The 20,144-nt window shown below is 42.9% G+C and overlaps 1 protein-coding gene across 6 annotated transcripts in view; it reads right to left on the reverse strand.

The window, feature by feature from the left end:
- Positions 1-219: 219 nt before the first annotated feature.
- Pdgfra (platelet derived growth factor receptor alpha) overlaps positions 220-20,144 on the reverse strand; it is a 53,037-nt gene continuing 33,112 nt past the window's right edge. For 5 of the 6 annotated variants that reach the window (XM_008833322.3, XM_008833323.3, XM_029563614.1 and 2 more), the window contains exons 13-23: positions 18,605-18,709; positions 17,757-17,867; positions 17,356-17,509; positions 15,577-15,743; positions 13,113-13,225; positions 12,631-12,753; positions 10,564-10,675; positions 9,262-9,361; positions 9,037-9,142; positions 5,451-5,692; positions 220-3,170 (exon numbers count right to left, since the gene is read on the reverse strand). In XM_008833322.3, coding sequence (XP_008831544.1) covers positions 3,023-3,170; positions 5,451-5,692; positions 9,037-9,142; positions 9,262-9,361; positions 10,564-10,675; positions 12,631-12,753; positions 13,113-13,225; positions 15,577-15,743; positions 17,356-17,509; positions 17,757-17,867; positions 18,605-18,709 — 1,481 coding nt within the window. In that variant the 3' untranslated portion in view covers positions 220-3,022. The remainder of the gene's footprint in view (positions 3,171-5,450; positions 5,693-9,036; positions 9,143-9,261; positions 9,362-10,563; positions 10,676-12,630; positions 12,754-13,112; positions 13,226-15,576; positions 15,744-17,355; positions 17,510-17,756; positions 17,868-18,604; positions 18,710-20,144) is intronic. The other variant, XM_017798216.2, reaches the window with a different exon arrangement.

A 20,144-nucleotide genomic window follows, 5' to 3' on the forward strand; every position in this document is an offset into this window, starting at 1 on the left:
GGATCACAGAAGTCAAGATCAGCATAGGCTATATAACAAGACCCTGTCTCAAATGACAACACAGTAACGTCCTACTCAACTATTGCTTAGACAGAAAGTTGAGCAGGATTCTACCTAACCTAAAAATAAAATCTAGAACCTCAACATAACTTTAACTTATATATAATATATCATTTATTGAAATATAAAGATCTTCATTTACACTTTTTAAAACAAAACCATGAACAGGGACATCTGTAATACATCTTGTGTTCGCAAACCCTTCTTACTGAGTTAGATCTTGTCACACACATTCACCACACCACCATTTTGGGAACATGTCAGTATTTTTCTCTTTATTACTTCTAAAATATAAATTTTGGGCATTCAAAAGTGCAACAGTTAATGTGCCTGTGGGGAATATCACAGTTAAAAAAAATATAAACAAAGGCAGTGATACAGCTTGTCATAAATGTTTTGGCAATATTCTCCAAGTCTATATAGAAACACATATATACATATTGATGTATAACATCATTTTATCTTACGTCCCTCTTCACAAAAATAGGACCATTTTGTACAGGTTGGCAGACCACATTTTAAGGATATCATTGATCATTGAAAACGTCACAAATTGTGTTTCCTAGGCCAGCTTTGATTGTCATCAGAAAAGCGGAAAGTAGAAAAGATTGATGCATTTTCTTCTGGGGACTCCGCAGGTCAAAACAGAAGTGAATCTGGGATACACTCAACATACTGTTTAAAAAAATAATAATGTAGTTTCATTTAATCTCTGGTGAAAGCATTGCTCAGAACTGGAAACTGCTGGTCTGAGAAGCCTCATGATGTCATGGAGGCCCAAAGCAACATCAAAATGCAAAGCCTCAACAAAAATTAGGCTGTAGAAGGGAGAACAAGCAATAAACAGAATGCTTGAGCTGAGATTCTGGAAACACAAATGTATTTCAAGTCTAATTGGCTCTACAGAATCTAGTCAGGTTTTCATATTTTAATTGGCCAATCTGGCTCAGTCTTCACACTTACTATGAAAAAGGGGAGTTGGGGCTTGCATTGAGATTTACACCAGTAGGTAGTCAAGTACCTTGTTATTGCTTCTGTGTCTTCCAAAGCATCACCTGCTGGAAGCACATACAGTGATTGCAGTAATCACAGCCCATGTTTCATTCATACAGTGTCAGCAATTAGGCACATTGCAAAGAATGCCAATGAACTCACACTAACCAGTTTGATAGCTTGGATGGATATGTCATTCTCCCACCTAAACCCAAAAAGTCAGGAAAACTTTTTAATCTTCTGCACCAAATATTGACCTGGCTATACAGAGACTTGGCACGTGGAGTTGCATCATTTTTGCACATGGTTTTGGAGAGAACAAGCTCAGTTCCCCAGTGCGGTGGGGAGCAGTGTCTGCCTTGTCTTGAAGAGGAAGATGGGCCAAAACCAAGATTTTGCTTTCTCAGCCTCAGCTAAGACTGGAAACTTAAATTAAAGGTGGCAGTTGCTAGAGACATGGCATTAAATGTCACTGACCTGAAGCCAAGGACTTAAATAGTAGGCTGACTTCTAGCCTAGTTCCAAATTTCAATCTTTCTCTCACCCCACCCACGGCAACCTTCTGTAACCCAAGCCAGTGTTTCTGAAAATTGGCTGAGCAGAAGAGCCAAAGAGTTTATTAAAATATAGGTTCCTGCTCCCTTCAGATCCAAAATTTCTGTGTTTCTGGAACAGAGAGCCAGAAGTTGTGACTGTAGTTGGCAATTAATGGTGGGAACTAAAGAGGTGGGTTAATGCCCCCACACAGCCTTCATTCAACAGCACCATGGAGATCTCAGGGCTTCCAACTCTTTCTCTTTAGGACAAGAGAGGGAGTTCATAGTTTGTTAAAAACATATATGTATGGTGGGATCCACCAAAGTTATCACTGGTCATGAAAGAAACCCTTGCCCATCCGAGTCTTTTTGTGGACTGTTCATTTCTATGAGGTCACGGCAGGTATAAAAAGTCACATTGGGTGCAGGCTTATGCCTTTACACTGAGAACATTGAGGATCTGGGGGTTTTGCTGGCTTACTTCTAATTCCATTACTTCAGAGATCATTAACTGCTTTTAGTACCTTGGAGTAGGGAACCTATTTAGTACACACAATCAAAAACTTTGACTTTTGGACAACACTACCTATACTTTTCTTTCTATGTTTACTAACTTTACTCCACTAAAGCTATTATATTTTATTGAGAAACATGTTATTTAATATAAGTGTCAAAAACTGTCAAACTTGTTACCTACTTAGTAAGGGTTTTTTTAAATTGTGCTTTCTCTGTAGGGTAATCATGTTATGTGTTACATATTTAGCATTACTGATAACAGTAGTATTATTATAAATGTAGATTATGTTATAAAAAAGGAGTTGTTGGGTTTCTAAAAGACCCAAGTCTATTATACAAGGTTGGTTACTTGTTATCTTTTGCCTCTTTAGCACTAACAAAACAGTCAAATGTGATAGTACCAGTACCTTTTAAGGTTCAAAGTGGTTTTGCATGCACTTCATAAGAGAGTTCAACAGCAGCCGACACCGGGTTTCAAGAAGAAAGTCCATGAAAGGATCGAGTGGTCTCTTCAGAAGTCCAGAGAGGAGAGTTAACACAAATCTAAACACATCCTTGGTTAGAGTTATTTACATAATTACAATGCTGGAGTTGTCTTGCAGTACAAATTGCGTGCAAGGGAATCTCACCAATGCCCTTGAAACACAAAGATCATCTTCTGTGGCCTGTCATTTCCCTTGTCCATCCGTTTCCAAGCTTCACAGACCGCTGAGATGCTACTGACGCATTGCAAGAGGCAACACGGACAAAGTTCATTCCAAGTATCCCATTCATTCATAGTTAGAGGCTCCCTGAGGCCCTTGGCTGGGAACTTCTCCTTACACATCACCCAAGTCCTCCTCTCAACCTGTGCATTGCAACGAAGTGGTTTTCTGAAAGGGATCCCAAGGAGTGGAAGGTACCCCAGAATCTGCCAGTTACAGGAAGCTGTCCTCCACCAGGTCTGAGGAGTCTATGCCAATGTCATCCATCATGTCAATGTCCTCAATGGTCTCGTCCTCTCTCTTGATGAAGGTGGAACTGCTGGAACCTGTCTCAATGGCACTCTCTTCAGAGGTCTGGGAGCTGGTGGGAGTTGAAAAAGCAAAGGTAAGGTCACATCTGTACAGATCGACTATACAGGCTGTATTTGCAGGGTGGCTGCCCAAGGTTAAGGGGTTGATTGTACTCACTCCTTTCCTATTCAAAAACAAGCAGCTGGGCCTAGCAAGTCTGCCACTGAACCAGCCATTTGCTCCTTGCCCCTGTTGCCTGGGATCAGTACAAAACCAAGACAGTCATCTTTATGACTCTGCTTTCCTTTTCTCTTGCCAAGTTTTTTGTGGAAGTTGCTAACAAGTCGTCACATTTTCTGCTTTCCCTACTCAGTCCAGCAGAAAATAAGTAACCAGCAGATCAAAAGGCAGGAAGGAAAAGCAGAGGAATGAAATCAGCTGAGGTGCAGCCAACTAGTCTCATGCTGTCCCCAAAGCCTCCTGAGCATGCACACTGGGTTCCCACACTTCCCCACTTCCCTGCCACGCCCCTTGCCCCTTGGCATTCCCGATGCCCTCTGAGTGCTGAAGCCCAGCCGAAGGTAGAACAAAGCCTTGAGTCTGAAGTGGACTCTACACGTTACATAGTTCTCCTCTACTTGAACTTCTTTCCCTATAAAATGGCTTGACAATAATGTCTCATAATATCCCTGTTGGGATGATTATATACAGTAATAACTAGTAACCATAAACACATAAAAAGGCTCAATAAATGTTAGCAGTTACTGTTATTCAACCTGGTATCTGAATTTGAATAAAGCCTGGATATTAGGTGGCATCAGGGAACAATTGTTATTTCCTTTTCTTTCTCTTCTTTTTTTCAGTACTGGGGATTGAACCTAGGGCCTCACACAGTGGCTATGCATTCATCAGTGAGTATACTGCAGCCCTAATTTCCTTTAACAGTTCTAACTTCCTTACGTGTGGTCCTGATACATATCAAGAGAACGTTCTTATTCCTAGAAAATATGAGCTGTTGTACCAGGGGTACAGTAGTTCAGTGTTTCCCTACCCAGCTTCAAATGACCAGGTGAGAGAGAAGAGGTGTGTATGTGTGTGTATGTGTATATATGTGTATGTGTGTATATATGTGCATATGCTTATGCATGTATGTACAGATGTACATGTATGTGTGTGCATGTGCATATGTACGTGAATGTGTATATGTGTATATGTGTATGTATGCATGTGTAGATGTGTGCATATGTGTGCATGTGTTTGTGCATGTATGTATTCATGTGTATGTGAGTAATTTTGTAATTCTGTGTGTATGTGTGTATATCTGTGTATGTGTGTGCACTCTGTGTATGCATGTGTGCATGTGTATGTACTGCGTATGCATGAGTATTGTCTGTATGTGGGAAGGTATATGTGTACATGTGCGTATTTGTATGAGCGTATGCCGATGTGTGTTCATGTATGTGCATGTGTGTATTGCGTTGTGTGTGCACATGTGTACACATGGGTATGCATGTGCATATTCATGTGTATGTGTGTATACGTGGGGTGGGTGTTATGATGCACATGACACCTAGCACATGTACCTAGCTGGATAAAGGAAATGAGACAAAGTATCAACCACTGTCACTTTACGTGGTAGTTAGAGTCTCACGATATTACTGTGTACGGAATTGTTTTTCAGAGGCGTTTTGGGGCAAATACTCTCCTGTGACATCCCCAGCCTGCACAGCTCCTGTCTGTCCTGCCTTCTTGAGCAACTGCTGTCTCATCCTTCTCCTGCACTGTGTTGCTTTCTGCCTTGTTCTTGTACGCTTTGCTTTAAATTCATGATCCTCTGCTGGATAGGAGCATGGCTTGTTCCCCTCCTGTGAGGGTGCTGCTCTGTGCTTCACACACAGCAGAGAGAGGAAGGAGGGGGAGGCTTGAATATCAGTAGTTTGAAACTCCTCTCAGGTAATCCCAAATTGTATTCAGGGCTAAAGACCTCTGATGTAGCATCAAATGACCTAACTCTACCTCTCTCAACTTTGTTCTCAGCTCCATGACTGTTTAAGCTCATAGAGGAGAGGTTTCTATCACCCACCAATCATCACAACTCAGTGGCAAGTGCTCAGATGATCTACGAACTCAAGTCAGAGATTCCCTACCAAGATGCACTCTCACAGGAGTGCAGAGATACCTTAGAATTATCTGGGAGGCAGTCGAAACTGCATCCCCTCTTCCCCTGCCCTGAGAACTCTAAACCTTGCTCCCTAAGCACAGTTCATACCCAGGACAGCCTCAGTTTCAGCAGCATGAGCCTTCGCATTGAGGCTGGCATGTGAAAAGGCAGGCAGGTGCTCATGGCTACCTGTGTCTGTTTCTCTTGCCCAGGTCTTCCTCCTCTGGAACAGGGTCAATATCTGGCAGAGGGATGATGTAGCCACTGTCAGCACTCAGTCTCTGCTCATCCACGCCACCCTCCCAGTCCTTCAGCTTGTCGTCTTCATTTTTGTAGGTGACACCAATGTACGCATTGTCGGAGTCCACACGCATGCGTGCCACAGCAGGGTGATCACTTTTCAGGAAGTCCAGGTGAATCTTTTCATAACTCTGAAAGCATTCATTTAACACATTTAGTCAAGTATTACTGGTGAACTGTAAAAATGAAAATAGACATTCAGAACTCACTATGATTTACCTGTGTTTCCCACATAGATACCTGAAGGGGAGTCATATGTCAACAATCCCCAGAAATGTAACACATATACAGGGACATGGAAGGAGACTTCTGGGAGGGGAGGGGGTCTTCAGATACAAAGAGCCTTTTCCTAGGTCCATAGTCACAACTGAGTGCCTTTTACCTATACCAGGGACAAGCATGGAAACTTAGGGAGTCATCACAGAGTGCCTCCAGAGCTCACACAAGACCCCTTGGAATGGAGTGAGGACTTCACAGGGAGTGTAATCCCCAGCATCTCCCCGATGTACTGGGGAAGTCTAAGCTTTGATATGAAAAACCCTATTTTCTTTAAGGGGTCTGGCACTTTTTAAATTAATTTTTTAGGTTGGCATACAAAGTAATGGGTTTCTTTGTGGCATTTTCATACATGTGTCACTACACATATGTGTCACAAGATTTCATTCTCATTCATTCTCTTTCCCCACCACCCTTCCCTGTGTTCTCTGTTCCCTTCAGGCTGGCTCCCTTTCTTCCCCCACATGGTTCTTCTGCTCTCTAATCCCATGTATCTATCATCCTCTCTATTTCCCTTCCCTTAAGATATCTTCCTCCTCTCATAATCCCCTTTCTAGAGTCATGACCTACATACACACACACACACACACACACACACAAATATGCACATAGACACACACATACACACATATATAATTTTAAATCTAGGTTCCACATATGAGAGAAAACATGGTATTTGTCTCTCTGAGTTTGGCTTATTTTACTTAACATAATGATTTTTAGTTCCACCCATTTTCTTGCAAATGTCATGATTTCATTTTTCCTTGCTTTTAAAAATGGTTATATTATCAAAAGTCCTCTACAGATTCAACACAACCCCCACCAAAATTCCAGTAACATTTTTCCCAGAACTAGGAAAAAAAACCCTAAGTTCATGTGGAAGCACAAAAGGCCCCGAACAGCCAAAATAATCCTTAATAGAAAGAACAATACTAGAGGTATCATAACACCTGACCTCAACTTACACTACAGAGCCACAGTAACAAAAACAGCATGGTACTGGCATAAAAACAGATATATAGACCAATGGAATAGAATAAAGGATCCAGAAACAAACACACAGAGAGATGGGCCCCTAATATTTGACAAAGGTGTTGAAAAGATACATTGGAGAAAAGATAGCCTAGTTAACAAATGGGAGAACTGTATTTCTATATGTAGAAGAATGGAACTAATCCATCTCTCACCCTGAAAAATAAAAATCAATTAAAAAAAAATCTATCAAAGACATGAATGTAACTTTGAAACTACTGGAAAAAAAAAAAAAAAACAGGAAAAACACTCAAGATATAGGTATAAGTAAGAACTTTCTGAGCAGAAAGCATAAGATGTGATTAAGAATTGACAAGCGAGGGCTGGAAAGATGGCTCAGCAGGTAAGAACACTGACTGTTCTTGCGGAAGATCGGGGTTCAAATCCCAGCACCCACATGGCAGCTAACAACTGTCTGTAACTCCAGTTCCAGGGTTCAAATCCCAGCACCCATATGGCAGCTAACAACTGTCTGTAACTCCAGTTCCAGGGGATCCAACAGCCTCTTCTGTCCTTCGTGGGCATTGCACAACATGGATGCACTTACCTACATGCAGGCAATACACACATACACATAAAATAAAAATAATTAAAAAAAAGGAATTGACAAACGAGATTAAATGAAATGTAAGAGTTTCTGTACAGCAAAAGAAACAATCACCAGAGTGAAGACAGCCTAAAGAATGGGGGGAAAAACCTTTGCCAACCTCATATCAGACAGGATTAGTATGTGGGCTACATAAAGAAGTGCAAAAATTAAACATACACAAAAATTATCCAACCAGTAAATAGACTAATGAATTGAATAGACAGTTCTCAGAAGAATCACAAATGTTCAATAAATACTTGGAAAAGTGTTCAACATCCTTAGCCATCAGGAAAAAGCAAATTAAAACTGCTTTGAAGTCCATCTCACCCCAGTCAGAGTAGCTATCATCAAGAAAGCAAATGACAGCAAATGCTGACAAAGATATGCTGGTGGGGGTGGAACAGTCACTGTGGAAATCAGCATGGAGGTTCCTTTAAAAAAAAAGTGGGGGGTGGGGGCCACTGGAGAAATGGCTCTGCGGTTAAGAGCACTGGCTGCTCTTGCAGAGGACCCAGATTCAGTCCCCAGCACCCACATGGCAGCTAACAACTGTCTGTAACTCCAGTTTCAAAGGATCAGATGCCCTCTTCTGGCCTCTGGGGCATTGTATGCCTGTGGTGCACTTATACAGGGAAAGCACTGATACATATAAAATAAAAATAAATATTTTAAAAGTGAAAATAGAACTACCACATGATTCAGCTATATCCTTCTTGAATATATACCCAAAGGACTCTAAATCAACATACACAGAGATTCTTGCACATCCATGTATATTGCAGCACTATTCACAATAGCCAGAAGATAGAAAGTCCCTATTTTCAACAATAGTTTATCTTCCCACCAACAGAGAACCTTTGATGAACCTGAGCAAATTTCCTTCTTCCTGCTCCCAGCCTGGGCACAAAGAATACTGAGGCAATCAATATTAAAGTACTGAACTTTCAACTCAGATGACAGGAGGCCTCAAGGCAAAGTCCTGATACTGCCCCCTCGAAAAGGAGAAATAGGTTAGTCTGCAGTGCCTAGTCTAAAATAAGATTTATCACATGAGTGTGCCTGGGTCCCCTTCTCAAGGCCTGGGCAGAAAGTTGTTCCATTCATTTATAGCTCCTGATGGGCCCATGAAATTACATTTGTTCCTTTGAACAATGCTTGCTATGCCACAGAAAACCAGCCAGAGGCACAGATAACAGCTGGGATTGTCCCCTCCAGTCAGATGGTAAAAGTCAATTTCACATGGATTTAAATGTATTCAAATCAGTGATTTAGTGGCCTCGGATGTCCTGAGAGGTTTGACTTCACACATGCAAATGTCTGGAGAATAAAGTGCTTACAGGTGTCACACACAGAAGATGAAAGCAAGCCCTGCAGGAAGAGGAGGATTTTCATTCATCATTGCTACTGGGTCCTGTGGAACACTCCCTGAAACCCTGTCACAGGATCACACAGTCTGTGTCCTCCTTTGAAAAGGTTCCTTTCAAACAGAGCTGAACAGCGTTGCTTGTTGGCATAACCACGCGCTCTCTCTCCTCCTTTGCCACAGCCTTCCACCCACCATCACCCTTGCAAACCAACCTTTTTATATTGTCCAGGCAACAGATTCTCCACTATCTCACTCAGATGGTAGAAGGAGGGTCTCTTCTCTGGCTCACTGTTCCAGCACTGTACCATAATCTCATAGCTGAAGGGGCAGAACTCAGAGTGAGCAGGGGAGAGCATGCTGATGCTGGCCACACCTCCACCCCCCACAGATTCTGGAAGCATGTTCATGGGTCAATGAATGGTGTGGGGTGAACTCACACTTCACTGGTGGCATGGTCAGGCTTGGCCATCCGGTACCCACTCTTGATCTTATTGTAGAAAGTAGAATCTACCATCATGCCAGGGTAGGGTGTGCCACCTAAGAGCAGGAGACACAACCGGATGACAAAAACTTCTACATATACCACACGCTACTGGAACACTTGGGTGACAGGGCAAGTGAAGGAACACCTGCAATCCTGAAGCCCTGGTGTCTTGAGTCTACCAAGGAAAGTGTGTTATCATCTCCTTGACCCCAGAAGGCTTCTAGATGTTATATCTACATAGGACTCTAGGTTGTTCAAGTCCAAGCATCTTGAGCAAAAATTATGCATCTTTAGAAAAAAGCATTAATGTGTTTTACAGTGTTTCTGATTACTGGATCTACACATACAAGCACTCTCAAAAATCACAGAGAAATTCTAAAACATTAAAGGCAAGAAAATCATTTTCATCTGAAGTGTTGAAATAACCATAGCAAAAGTCAAAGTTGGGACCTGAAATGCAGATTATTTCCTGTTTTTAACGGAGTGCAAGACGTGGTTAAACCCCGACCTCAGATGATCCTTGATGACTCTCTGTGGAGGGAGAATGAGGAAAGGATGGAAAGGAGCCGAGGGAAGGAAAGAGGGCCAGGGGGTGATAGCAGTAGGATATCAGACAAGGCAGGGCAAGTTTACTTCCCTCTCAGGAGCTCCAAGAATCCTTTTCCCTTTCTCTGGACCCACATGACAATTTACACAATTTATCTCTAAGTGTGTAGTCATATCTCCCCATTTGAGCCATCCAAGGTCATAGATATATTTCACCTTGTGATTGGGACCCTCACCTGGCAGCATGGGAACCTGACTTATTCTGGCCCTGGTGACAACTGACCAAATGCTTAGGAGGTTTTCTCCTCCAGAAATAAGACCCAGACCAGGGGTCATGACCCCTTTCCTAGCCATGGCATTTTTTTTACCTGCTCATCAATCGCCAAGTGAGGGAGACGAAATTCTACTGGTGAACCATTTAATCCAAAATGAAAAGGCAGCCACAGAGCAGATATTATTGGGAACACTTTCTCTGGTATGGCCCATGAGAGGAAAAAAGGTAACACGCAGGGGTGGGAGAGCAGTCCCCAAACATCCCTGTGGGTCTACTCAGCCAGCATCAGACATGTAAGGGCTGATAGTGAGGTACAATTTGCATGGCTCACACAGCACAAATCAACACTGCTGACATCCTGTAGCTGGACCAAACATATTTCCCTTCCAGTGCTGTTCAGAACAAATCAAACTAGCAGAGAGGCCGGCCCCTTACCAAGAGAAAAGATCTCCCAAAGGAGAATGCCATAAGACCAGACATCACTCAGGGTGGTGTATAGGTTGTCAAAGATGCTCTCAGGGGCCATCCACTTCACAGGCAGGAAGGTCTGCAGGGAAGGAGAAAGGAGATGAACTCACTCACAGTGAGTTCCAAGCTATGCTCAGATATCTACAGCAGCAGAAATGAAAAGGGATTCCTCCCTGGTCTACAAATAATGCATTAAAGATCTTGTCTGTGTTATATCTCTCATGTATATACTGTTTGCAACTCTGCTTTAGAGCCTGGAAACTGAATAGGGTGTGTATATGTGTTTGTGTGTGTGTGTGTGTGTGTGTGTGTGTGTGTGTGTGTACACATGTATGTGTGTTCATGCGTGGGTACTCATGCACGTGTGTATACATGTAGAGGCCAAAGGTGTTGTTCCTCAAGATATTATCCACTTGGGTTTTTTTCTGAGGAAAGTCTGGGGTTAGCTGGGCGTGGTGGCACATGCCTATAGTCCTAGCACTTGGGAGGCAGAGGCAGGTGGATCTCTGTGAGTTCAAGGCCAGCCTGGTCTACATAGTGAGTTCCAGGACAGCTGGGGCTACAGGGAGACCATCTCAAAAAAAGAGAAAAGTCTGGGGTTTTTCTGAGAAAAGTCTGGCCTGGGGTTTGCCGATGTAGCTAGACTGACTAGAGATGTCCTGTCTCTGCATCCTCAGCACTGGAATCACAAGCATTGGTCATTATATCTGGCCTTTTCACATGAGTTCTGGGGGAAGGGGTCAAACTCAGCAAGCACATTACTGACTGAGCTATTTCCCAAGCCTTCTGGGTAGATTATTTTTTTTTAATTTTTATTTATTTATTTTTATGTCTATGTCTATGAATGTTTTGTCTGCATACATGTAAGACCACCAGTGCTGTGCAATGTCTGCAGAGACTAGAAGAGGGCATAGGACCCCTAGAATGGGAGTTATAGATGGTGTTAACCACCATGTGGGTACTGGAAACCAAATCTGGGTCCTCTGTAAAAGCAGTCAGCACTCAGGAGGCAGAGGCAGGCGGATCTCTATGAGTTCAAGGTCACCCTGGTCTACATAGTGAGTTCCAGGACAGCTGGGGCTACAGAGAGACCCTGTTTCAAAAAGACCAAAAGAAAAAAAATTCTTTGATCATCTTTCCTCATACTTAGTTTAATGTTGATTTCAGTGGTTTTTGTTGTTTTGTTTTGTTTTGTTGAGATTGGGTCTCCCTATAGCCCCAGCTAGCTTGTAACTTGCTTTGAAAACCAGACTGGCCTTGAACTCGCAGAGGTCCTCCTCTCTCTGCCTTCCAAGGGCTGGGATTAAAAGTGTGAGCCACCACGCCCAATCTAATCTTTATGTTTTAAAAGTTAAAGTTGTCTTTTGAAAATCTGATAAGAGTTTTAAAACTAGAGACTCTCAAGGCTGGAGAGATGACTCAGCAGTTAAGATCAACGGCTGCTCTTGCAGAGGACCCAGGTTCAATTCCTAACACCCACATGGTGGCTAATGGCAGTCCCTAACTCCAGTTCCAGGGAATCCAGCGCCCTCTTATGACCTCTTCAGGTACCGCAGAACATGGGTGCGCTTACATACATGCAGGCAATACACTCATATGCATAAAATATAAATAATAAATAAGGTATTTTTTTAAAGACCTAGAGATTCTCCTTGGAAATGCTTGCTTGTATATTTGTGCACATAATTTTCTCATTAAGAATTAACAGTTATTGGGTGTTTCTACATGCCAAGCACTGTCTAAGGTATTTTGTGTGAACTGCCTGACTTACTCCCTCATAGCAACTCAGGAAATGGGTGATGCAATAGACGGAAACTGAGGCATGAACAGGACAAAGAACTAGAATGGCCATCTGGCTGTTAGGCCATCCAGCTGTTAAGCCTGACCTTTCCCTACTGAACCCTCTGGAGCCAACTAATAAGCCTCATGAACCCCTTGTTTAAAATGTGGCTGCTGAATTAAGAAGCAACACTTGACTTTTTAAGATTAAAGGGAGAGAGAATAAGCATGCCAACAAGGGCAGAGGGGACGTACGCTGCCTTTTGACACGTAGTTTGAATCATGCATAATATCTCTGGCCAGGCCAAAGTCACAGATCTTCACGATTTTCCCTTGCGCCAGGAGGACATTGCGGGCAGCCAAGTCCCGATGGACACACTGCATAGGAAGGGAAGAAATGACTTCAGGATGGATCCAGCTAAGGCCAGGCAACAGAACTCTTGTAAAACTGGCTACTCCATGGTACCACTTGAAGCTGCTCTGGCAGCTTAGAAAAGCACCCTAGCAGAGAGTTTGCCCTCCCCCTCTTGACGCCTCCTGAGGGACAAAAAGTTCTGGAGAAAAGTAGACACCCAGCAACATGGGACCCCCCAGCCTGTTTAGGAGAGAGAGAGAGGTAGGTAACAGAGACCACTGTGCCTGCCACTCCAAGATCCCCCTCCTGGCAGTTCCTTCCACTATCCCATCCCTCTGAATCTATGGCTGGGTCTGAAGAGGTCTCTGTTCCCTGAACTCACATTTTTTGAAGCCAAAAACTCCATTCCTCGGGCAACTTGATAGGTGAAGCTCAACAAATCCAGCAAAGTAAGGCCTTCCGAGTCATCTGAAAGGAGATTTTTGACTTCTGAGTCTGTGGAAAAGAATTTAAAGGCGTTGGTGCTGGCCGAAAGCATGGGACCTCCCCCACCACTGTGACTCCCACTGGGCTGGCAGGTCACAGACTTATCCAAAGGCCTCCAAAAGCATTTTCTCATAGTTTCTAGACTGCACAGGAGGATACAAAAACTATGCAACGAAGATGTGGCTCAGTGGTAGAGCACTTGCCCAGCATGCATGAGGCACATGTTCAATCTCCAGTATCATAAACAAATAGGAAGAAACAGTTCTTTCTTCAGAAAGGTTGAGCATTCCTGACCCAAAAATATGAATCCAAAATGCTCCAAACACGAAAAACTTATTTAGCATCAATATGAGGCCAAAAGTAGAAAATCCCTCACCAGACTTCATGTGACAGATCGCAGTCAAAACACAGGCACACTAAAAAAATATTGTATAAAATTACTGTCAGGCTATGTGTATGAGGTGTGCATGAAACAGAAACGAATTCTGAGTTTGGACTTGGCTCCCATCCCCAAGATATCTCATTATGTATATGCAAATATTCCAAAATCTGAAAAAATTTCAAAACACAGTCGGTTCCAAGCATTTCAAATAAGAGATCCTCAATCCACACGTACAAACACATACGTGTGTGTGTGTGTGTGTGTGTGTGTGTGTGTGTTTATACAGCCATAATGACTAATTTAAACCAGTCTCCTCCACAGGTTCTCACAGATTTCTGTTTGTACTCCAGATTTCGTTTTTTCTACCTTGCTTTACAATCACCTCAGTCATCTTTAAAACTCACATACACATACACACTAAAATCCCCAATGATAAATATATGCAAGGACCCATGGGAGGAAAAAAAGTCGTTTTTTTCCTTTGTATTTTGCTTTATTTTCTTTGTATTTTGTGTGTAATTTGTCAGTGAAGTCAACTACCAAGCAGACTAAGTATCTGTCTTAAAGCACAGCGCCAATGATTCGCCACACTCCCTCACAACTTGCCCACTTTCTCCAGTTCATCCCATCTGGAAGGGCCCCAGAGTCTTTGAGGACAGAGGCACTCTAGGCCAGCAGTTCCTAGTCCTTCTTGAGAATTTTCAGGCCAGCAAAAAGCAGCTCCAGCCATTCATATTTTTCCCAGCCAGTTATGAAAAAGCCAGAAATCTGTGGTCTGCCTGCCAACAGGACCTAGGCCTGAGCATGACTCAGGTCCCCCTGACATCTGGTGCCAAGTCCACCAGCTCTGCCTGGGAAGCAACGTAAACTATTTTTAGCTATGGGAGGGAAAGGAAGTGCTGGTTCCGATAGCTCTGGCTGGATAAGCTTTAAGAAACGCTTGGAAGTTCACCCATTTGGCAATGTGAAGTGAATGGAGCTGCAAATATGGAAAATATTATTGTGCGCTGAGCTTTGCAAAACAAGCGTACTTTTTTTAAATGGGTGTACCCTTCACTTATGAACTCTCAAAGCATTCAGAACACATTAATGATTTTTCAAAACAATTTCCATAGCAGCTGTACATTTTTTTTGTATCAGCCAATGAGAGGCTCAAACCCAAAAAAACAAGGTGACAGGAAAAGCGAAGGTCAGATCCACCTACCCACCGCCTACTCTAATTCTGTGGTTAGACAAGAGCCCTGGAGTGGCCTCCCTCAAGCAAACGTGAGGTGGTCCATCTGGTGTGGCATCGCCACGTGGCACCCTGGAGTTTACAAATCAATTCATCTCCACCACATACGCTTCTGTTTTCAAAACAGAAGGATCTGCTTTCAAACAAAAGTCAATAGAAACACTTGTCATAAAATATAACCTCAAACTGTCTACTCTCCAGTTTTTATCACAAATTGGATGTTAAGGAAGCTTGAACTCACAGATATAAGAGTCTTATGAAATTTAAGAGAAAACAACATAAGGCTGCCAACTTTCAATTTTGCCATGCAAGGGCATTGAAAATAAACCCACCAACTATCACCATACTTTCATAAAAAAAAGACATGTAAACAAGAAAAAGTGATTAGAACACAAGGAATTATTTATTTAAAGTAAATACATTTAACATTTGAGAAGCTGTCTTTATTTGTATTATTTTTACTATGTGCGTTTTTTTCAATGCTAGAGAATGAACCCAAGACCTTGTTCATGCTAGGCAAGCACTGGACTACTGACCTACATTCTTTACCCCTGTCCTTCTCTATTCACATCCACAAACCTACAAAAAGATGCCATAGGCCCAGTTGAGCAGGTCTGCACTTAGGGAATCACATAGTCTGGCAGATCTACTTCTGACCCTGGTTTCCCTTCCTCTGAGTATGTTAAGTATCATGTTACACCACTAGAAGATCACATTTGCCAGAGTGGGTACAAACTATTTTACCTAGCATAGATTTCTTCTTATAGGAGGCTGGACGATCATACAGCGATCTTTGGATGTCTGAATATTTAGAAACCTCTTTCCTTTCAAGCATGGGGACATACTGTGTGGTATCAGCCTGCTTCATGTCCATGTAGTCACCATTGTTTTCAAAAGATAAAATCACATAACTGTAAAAACAAACAAAGAAATCTTACCCCAGGTGGCCTCTGAATCAGTCACTCAGTGGATGGCTAGACACATGGTGGTTTGGGTACCTACAGCGTGCCAGTAAGAGGGAAGCATGCAGGCTGCAGGGCCAAGCAAAAGCAAACACCATGTGCGCAGTGCACATGGGGAGGTCTGGGGAGACAGACGATCATTAATCAATCACAAACGCATGGGTCATCTCAAACCCAGGTGTGCTGGGAAGGAGGGACGGTTCCCATGGTTTGGAAGGAAAACGACCATCTGGGAGGGAGCAAGCACTTTTCTAGAGAGCCTGCTAAATGAGTCTCGTTTAGATAGATGAGAAACATTATAGGAACAGCTGGGCTCCATCACTGTCAGCTGCTGTGTGATTCTGCTTTATTTTTTACTTATTCATCCTCAGTGTCACTCTTTTATACAGCCTCAGAAGGAGCAGAACATTCTGGAGAGATACTCAGAAGACAGGGACTATGGTCCCACAGACTCACACAATGTTCTGAGTCCATTACATTGAATATTTGTCTTGTTTTGTTTGGGGGTTTTGGGTTTGTTTGTTTTGGGGTTTTTTTTGTTTGTTTGTTTGTTTGTTTTGTTTTGTTTGAGACAGGGTCTCCCTGTAGCCCCAGTTGGCCTGGAACTCACTATGTAGACCAGGCTGGCCTCAATCTCACAGAGATTTGCCTGCCTCTGCCCCCCAAGTGCTGGGATTAAAAGTGTGTGCTACCATACTTGCCACAACATCCAGCAGAATTTCCTACCTATATTCTTTACAACTACTTATAGGGTTTTGGTTTTTGTTTTGTTGTTGTTTGTTTGTTTGTTTTGAGACAGGGTCTTCCTGTAGCCCCAAGTGGTGTGGAACTCACTTGTAGACCAGGCTGACCTTGAACTCACAGAGAATGACAATCTGGGAGGTCATTCTGTGACCTGCCTCTGCCTACCAAGTGCTGGGACTAAAGGCTTGTGCCACCACACCCAGCCAACTTGTAGGTTTTAAAAGCAGAGAACAGGGGCTGGAGAGATGGCTCAGTGGTTAAGAGCACTGACTGCTCTTGCAGAGGAGCTGGGTTCAATTCCCAGCACCTACCTGGTGGCTAACAACTGTCTCTAACTCCAGTTTCAGGGAATTGGAAGCCCTCTTTTGACCTCATGGTCATTGTATGACATGGGTGCACTTACACACATGCAGGCAATACACTCACACACATAAAATAAAAATAATAATTTTAAAAAATAGAGATCAATAACATTGGCCCAGGTTCAACAAAGACCAACAGCTCAAACTTAGGGATCCTCCAACAGTTACTCATGAGGCACAAAAATCTCAGGTGTCCCTGGTCAGAGTTGCATTTACACATCCTAAGGAATCGCATATCACAGCAGAATGGCTCAGAATGATCCCAGCTCTGTTCAAACCTATCGTCTGACCTTCCCATGTGATGTTCCAATCAAAACACCTGTGGGTATGTATCCACCTACACTGACACGGGTGGCTAGATAGGCTCAAAGACTTGTGCCCCAGAGTCTGTCAGCATGCTTCTGTCCATCTGCGAGGCTTGTGACAGTGACACTGGAGCCTCCCTTTGCACTCACCTCCTTGTACTTTCATCAGCAGGGTTCAATCCAAAGATGTCCAGCTCTTTCTTTGGCTTCTCTGGGTGTCGGCTCAGGAAGCTATCTCTGTTCTTATGCAAATAGTTGACCAAATCCCCATAGAAGCAGTACTCAGTGATGATGTAAATAGGGCCTGTGGGGACCAAAACCAGTCAGGAGATGGATATGGAGATGGAAACAAAGTCATGAATTTCTCAGACTGGGAAAATAAATTGCTCAGAACCAATGGACTTCAAGAATTCAATGGAACCAGAGGACTCCACTGAAGAGCTTTATACTCACAGTCATGTTTGAGGTGGGAGGTTATCTGAAACTGGTTCAACAGTTTCCACAGCCACAGACATTCCCAGAATACCCTCAACCCAGGTCAGCAAACCTACCTGACTTGGTGCAGGCTCCCAGCAAGTTCACAATGTTTAAATGTGGTCCCAAGTGAGTCATTATCTTCAGCTCAGACATGAGAGCTTGCTTTTCACTGGATCTGGCTGTGGCTGTTGAAATAAACCATGCTTCAAGTTCAATTGAATTACCTACTCTTCATTCTCAGAAAAAGATGAAAATGCATCTAATTTTGTGATTCAATATCATTTTATTTACCAGAGTCTAAAAAAGACCCCTTGGCCCCTAGTCTCTCTCTCTCTCTCTCTCGTGTGTGTGTGTGTGTGTGTGTGTGTGTGTGTGTGCGTGTGTGTGTGCGTGCGTGCACAGGCACATGTATGGGCAGGTACACTTGCTTATGGAGGCATGTATAGAGGTCAGAGGTTGAGATCAGGATGTTCTTCAGTTGTCTCTCCACCGTATACTTTGAGACAGGGTCTGTAACTGAACCTCGAGCTTGTGGACTTGACCAGGCTGGCTGACCATTGAGCTTCCAGAATTTGCCTGTCTCTGCCTGGCCCCCACCACCACGCCATCAGTATTGGGGTTACAGGTGTACATCACCATGCCTGGCTTCTTACATGGGTACTGGAGGAGAATGCAGGTCTTATTTGCACAGCAAACACTACTCATTGAGTCATCTCTCTAGTCCCTAGTCTTTAAAGTAAAAAAAGGTCACTACAAATGATAACTGATTTTTCAACATATGAGGGATAAGAGCAAATCAAACCTAATTGACAAAATAGCCTAAATATACACAAAACCTAAGTCCACAGAATCAGGATCTAATATTAAATTTGCTACCGCTTAATATCCCCATGTTGAAGACATCCCAGGAAGTAGCACTTACGTTTGAGCATCTTCACTGCTACCTTCATAACAGGCTGGGACCGGCTTAATCCATAGGCTGTTCCTTCAACTACTTTCCCAAATGCACCAGATCCCAGGATTCGACCTGTAGGCAAACAGAGCCATCAGCATCTGCCAGCTCCAGGCATCTCCTCAGCTTTACTGGCTGAGGTCAGCACTCACAGGTATACAGTTGGGTAGGTGTTTTTCCTGTACTGAGTAAGCCTAATTATTCCTCCAAATCATCATGTCAAAAAAAAAAAAGAAAAGAAAAGAAAAGAAAAAAGTAAGAATTGAGCCCATAGGGAAGGAAATTAATGTAATTGCTTTTATCAAATAACATTTGCAATGAAAAGGAAAACAGACAGAAGAGAGGAGGGTGTATGTAGCCCTCCCTGCTATGAACACAGGCTCCTGATAAGCTCTGGGCTCCTGTGCACTTTGCATCTGTGGCTTCTGCCATTAACCTCCTGGTTCTCTGCCCTTCTGTTTCCCACATGGAGACACAGGCATCCTTTTGCACAACAAATCCTTAACCACTGGAAATCTCCAGTATTTGAAATACCACTGATTCTAAGAAACACACAAGTGACAACTTGGACTAGACTTCTTGGTGCTTATTTGTCACAAAGGCCACTGCAACAGAGGCTGTGTATAAAGAACAGCGCTTTGCTTCATATCAAAAAAAAAAAAAAAAATCAAAGCTGTTGTCTCCACCCTTAAAGAGCCCATGGTCTAAGGGAGGTATTTCCAGAGGGCCAGTCTGACCATGGGCAGCACAGCCAGAGAAAGACCCAGTTTACAAAGATACTTGCAGTTGCCATGCCCTCTCTGCCAGTCTGCAACATTGGCAACTGTGCCCAGGAACGCTCCTCCTCCAGCAACTTGGCCTTGCCCAAGAGAACAGATATAAAGCGGTGCATATCAGGGGTTCCCACACCCTTGCATTTTATTACTTTTTAACTTCTCTAAGCTCTGCAACCCTTTCTGGGAAACTGTGGTGAAAATATAATAAAGAAAGCTTAGATGGAAGCTCTTGAAATTGGGAATAGAGAGGGTGCCTTGTTTGATCTCAGTTTAAGTACTCTCTAAGACCTGAACACTGCCATATTTTGGAATGAGACAGGTAGATAATTAAAAACTGTATTTCATGAGCTCCTGCATTGTGACACAACCTCTAGGTCTAATTTCCATTTGCCTTTGTCTTGTTTTTATTCATTTAGAATGTGACGAAAAAACAAAAAAAGAACTCGTGGACTTTATTTCTTGGTCTCAACCCAGGATTGAAATCTTTGAAATGTGTGACATGTTGTCTTGGTTATTTTTATGTTTTGTTTTAAAATGTATATGTGTATGTGTACATATATATGTATATGTGTGTATATATATGTGCATATATATATGGAGTTGTGGTGTTGTTTGGTTTTTTGAGGAAGTATCTCATGTAGTTCAGGCAGATCTCAAACTCTCTGAATCTAAGGATGACCTTGAACTCCCATTCCTCCTGCTTTGTACCACCACACCAAGAATATATTTTTACA

Source organism: Nannospalax galili, unplaced genomic scaffold (assembly GCF_000622305.1).
Source record: "Nannospalax galili isolate Female #2095 unplaced genomic scaffold, S.galili_v1.0 scaffold433, whole genome shotgun sequence".
NCBI classification, from domain to species: Eukaryota; Metazoa; Chordata; class Mammalia; order Rodentia; family Spalacidae; genus Nannospalax; species Nannospalax galili.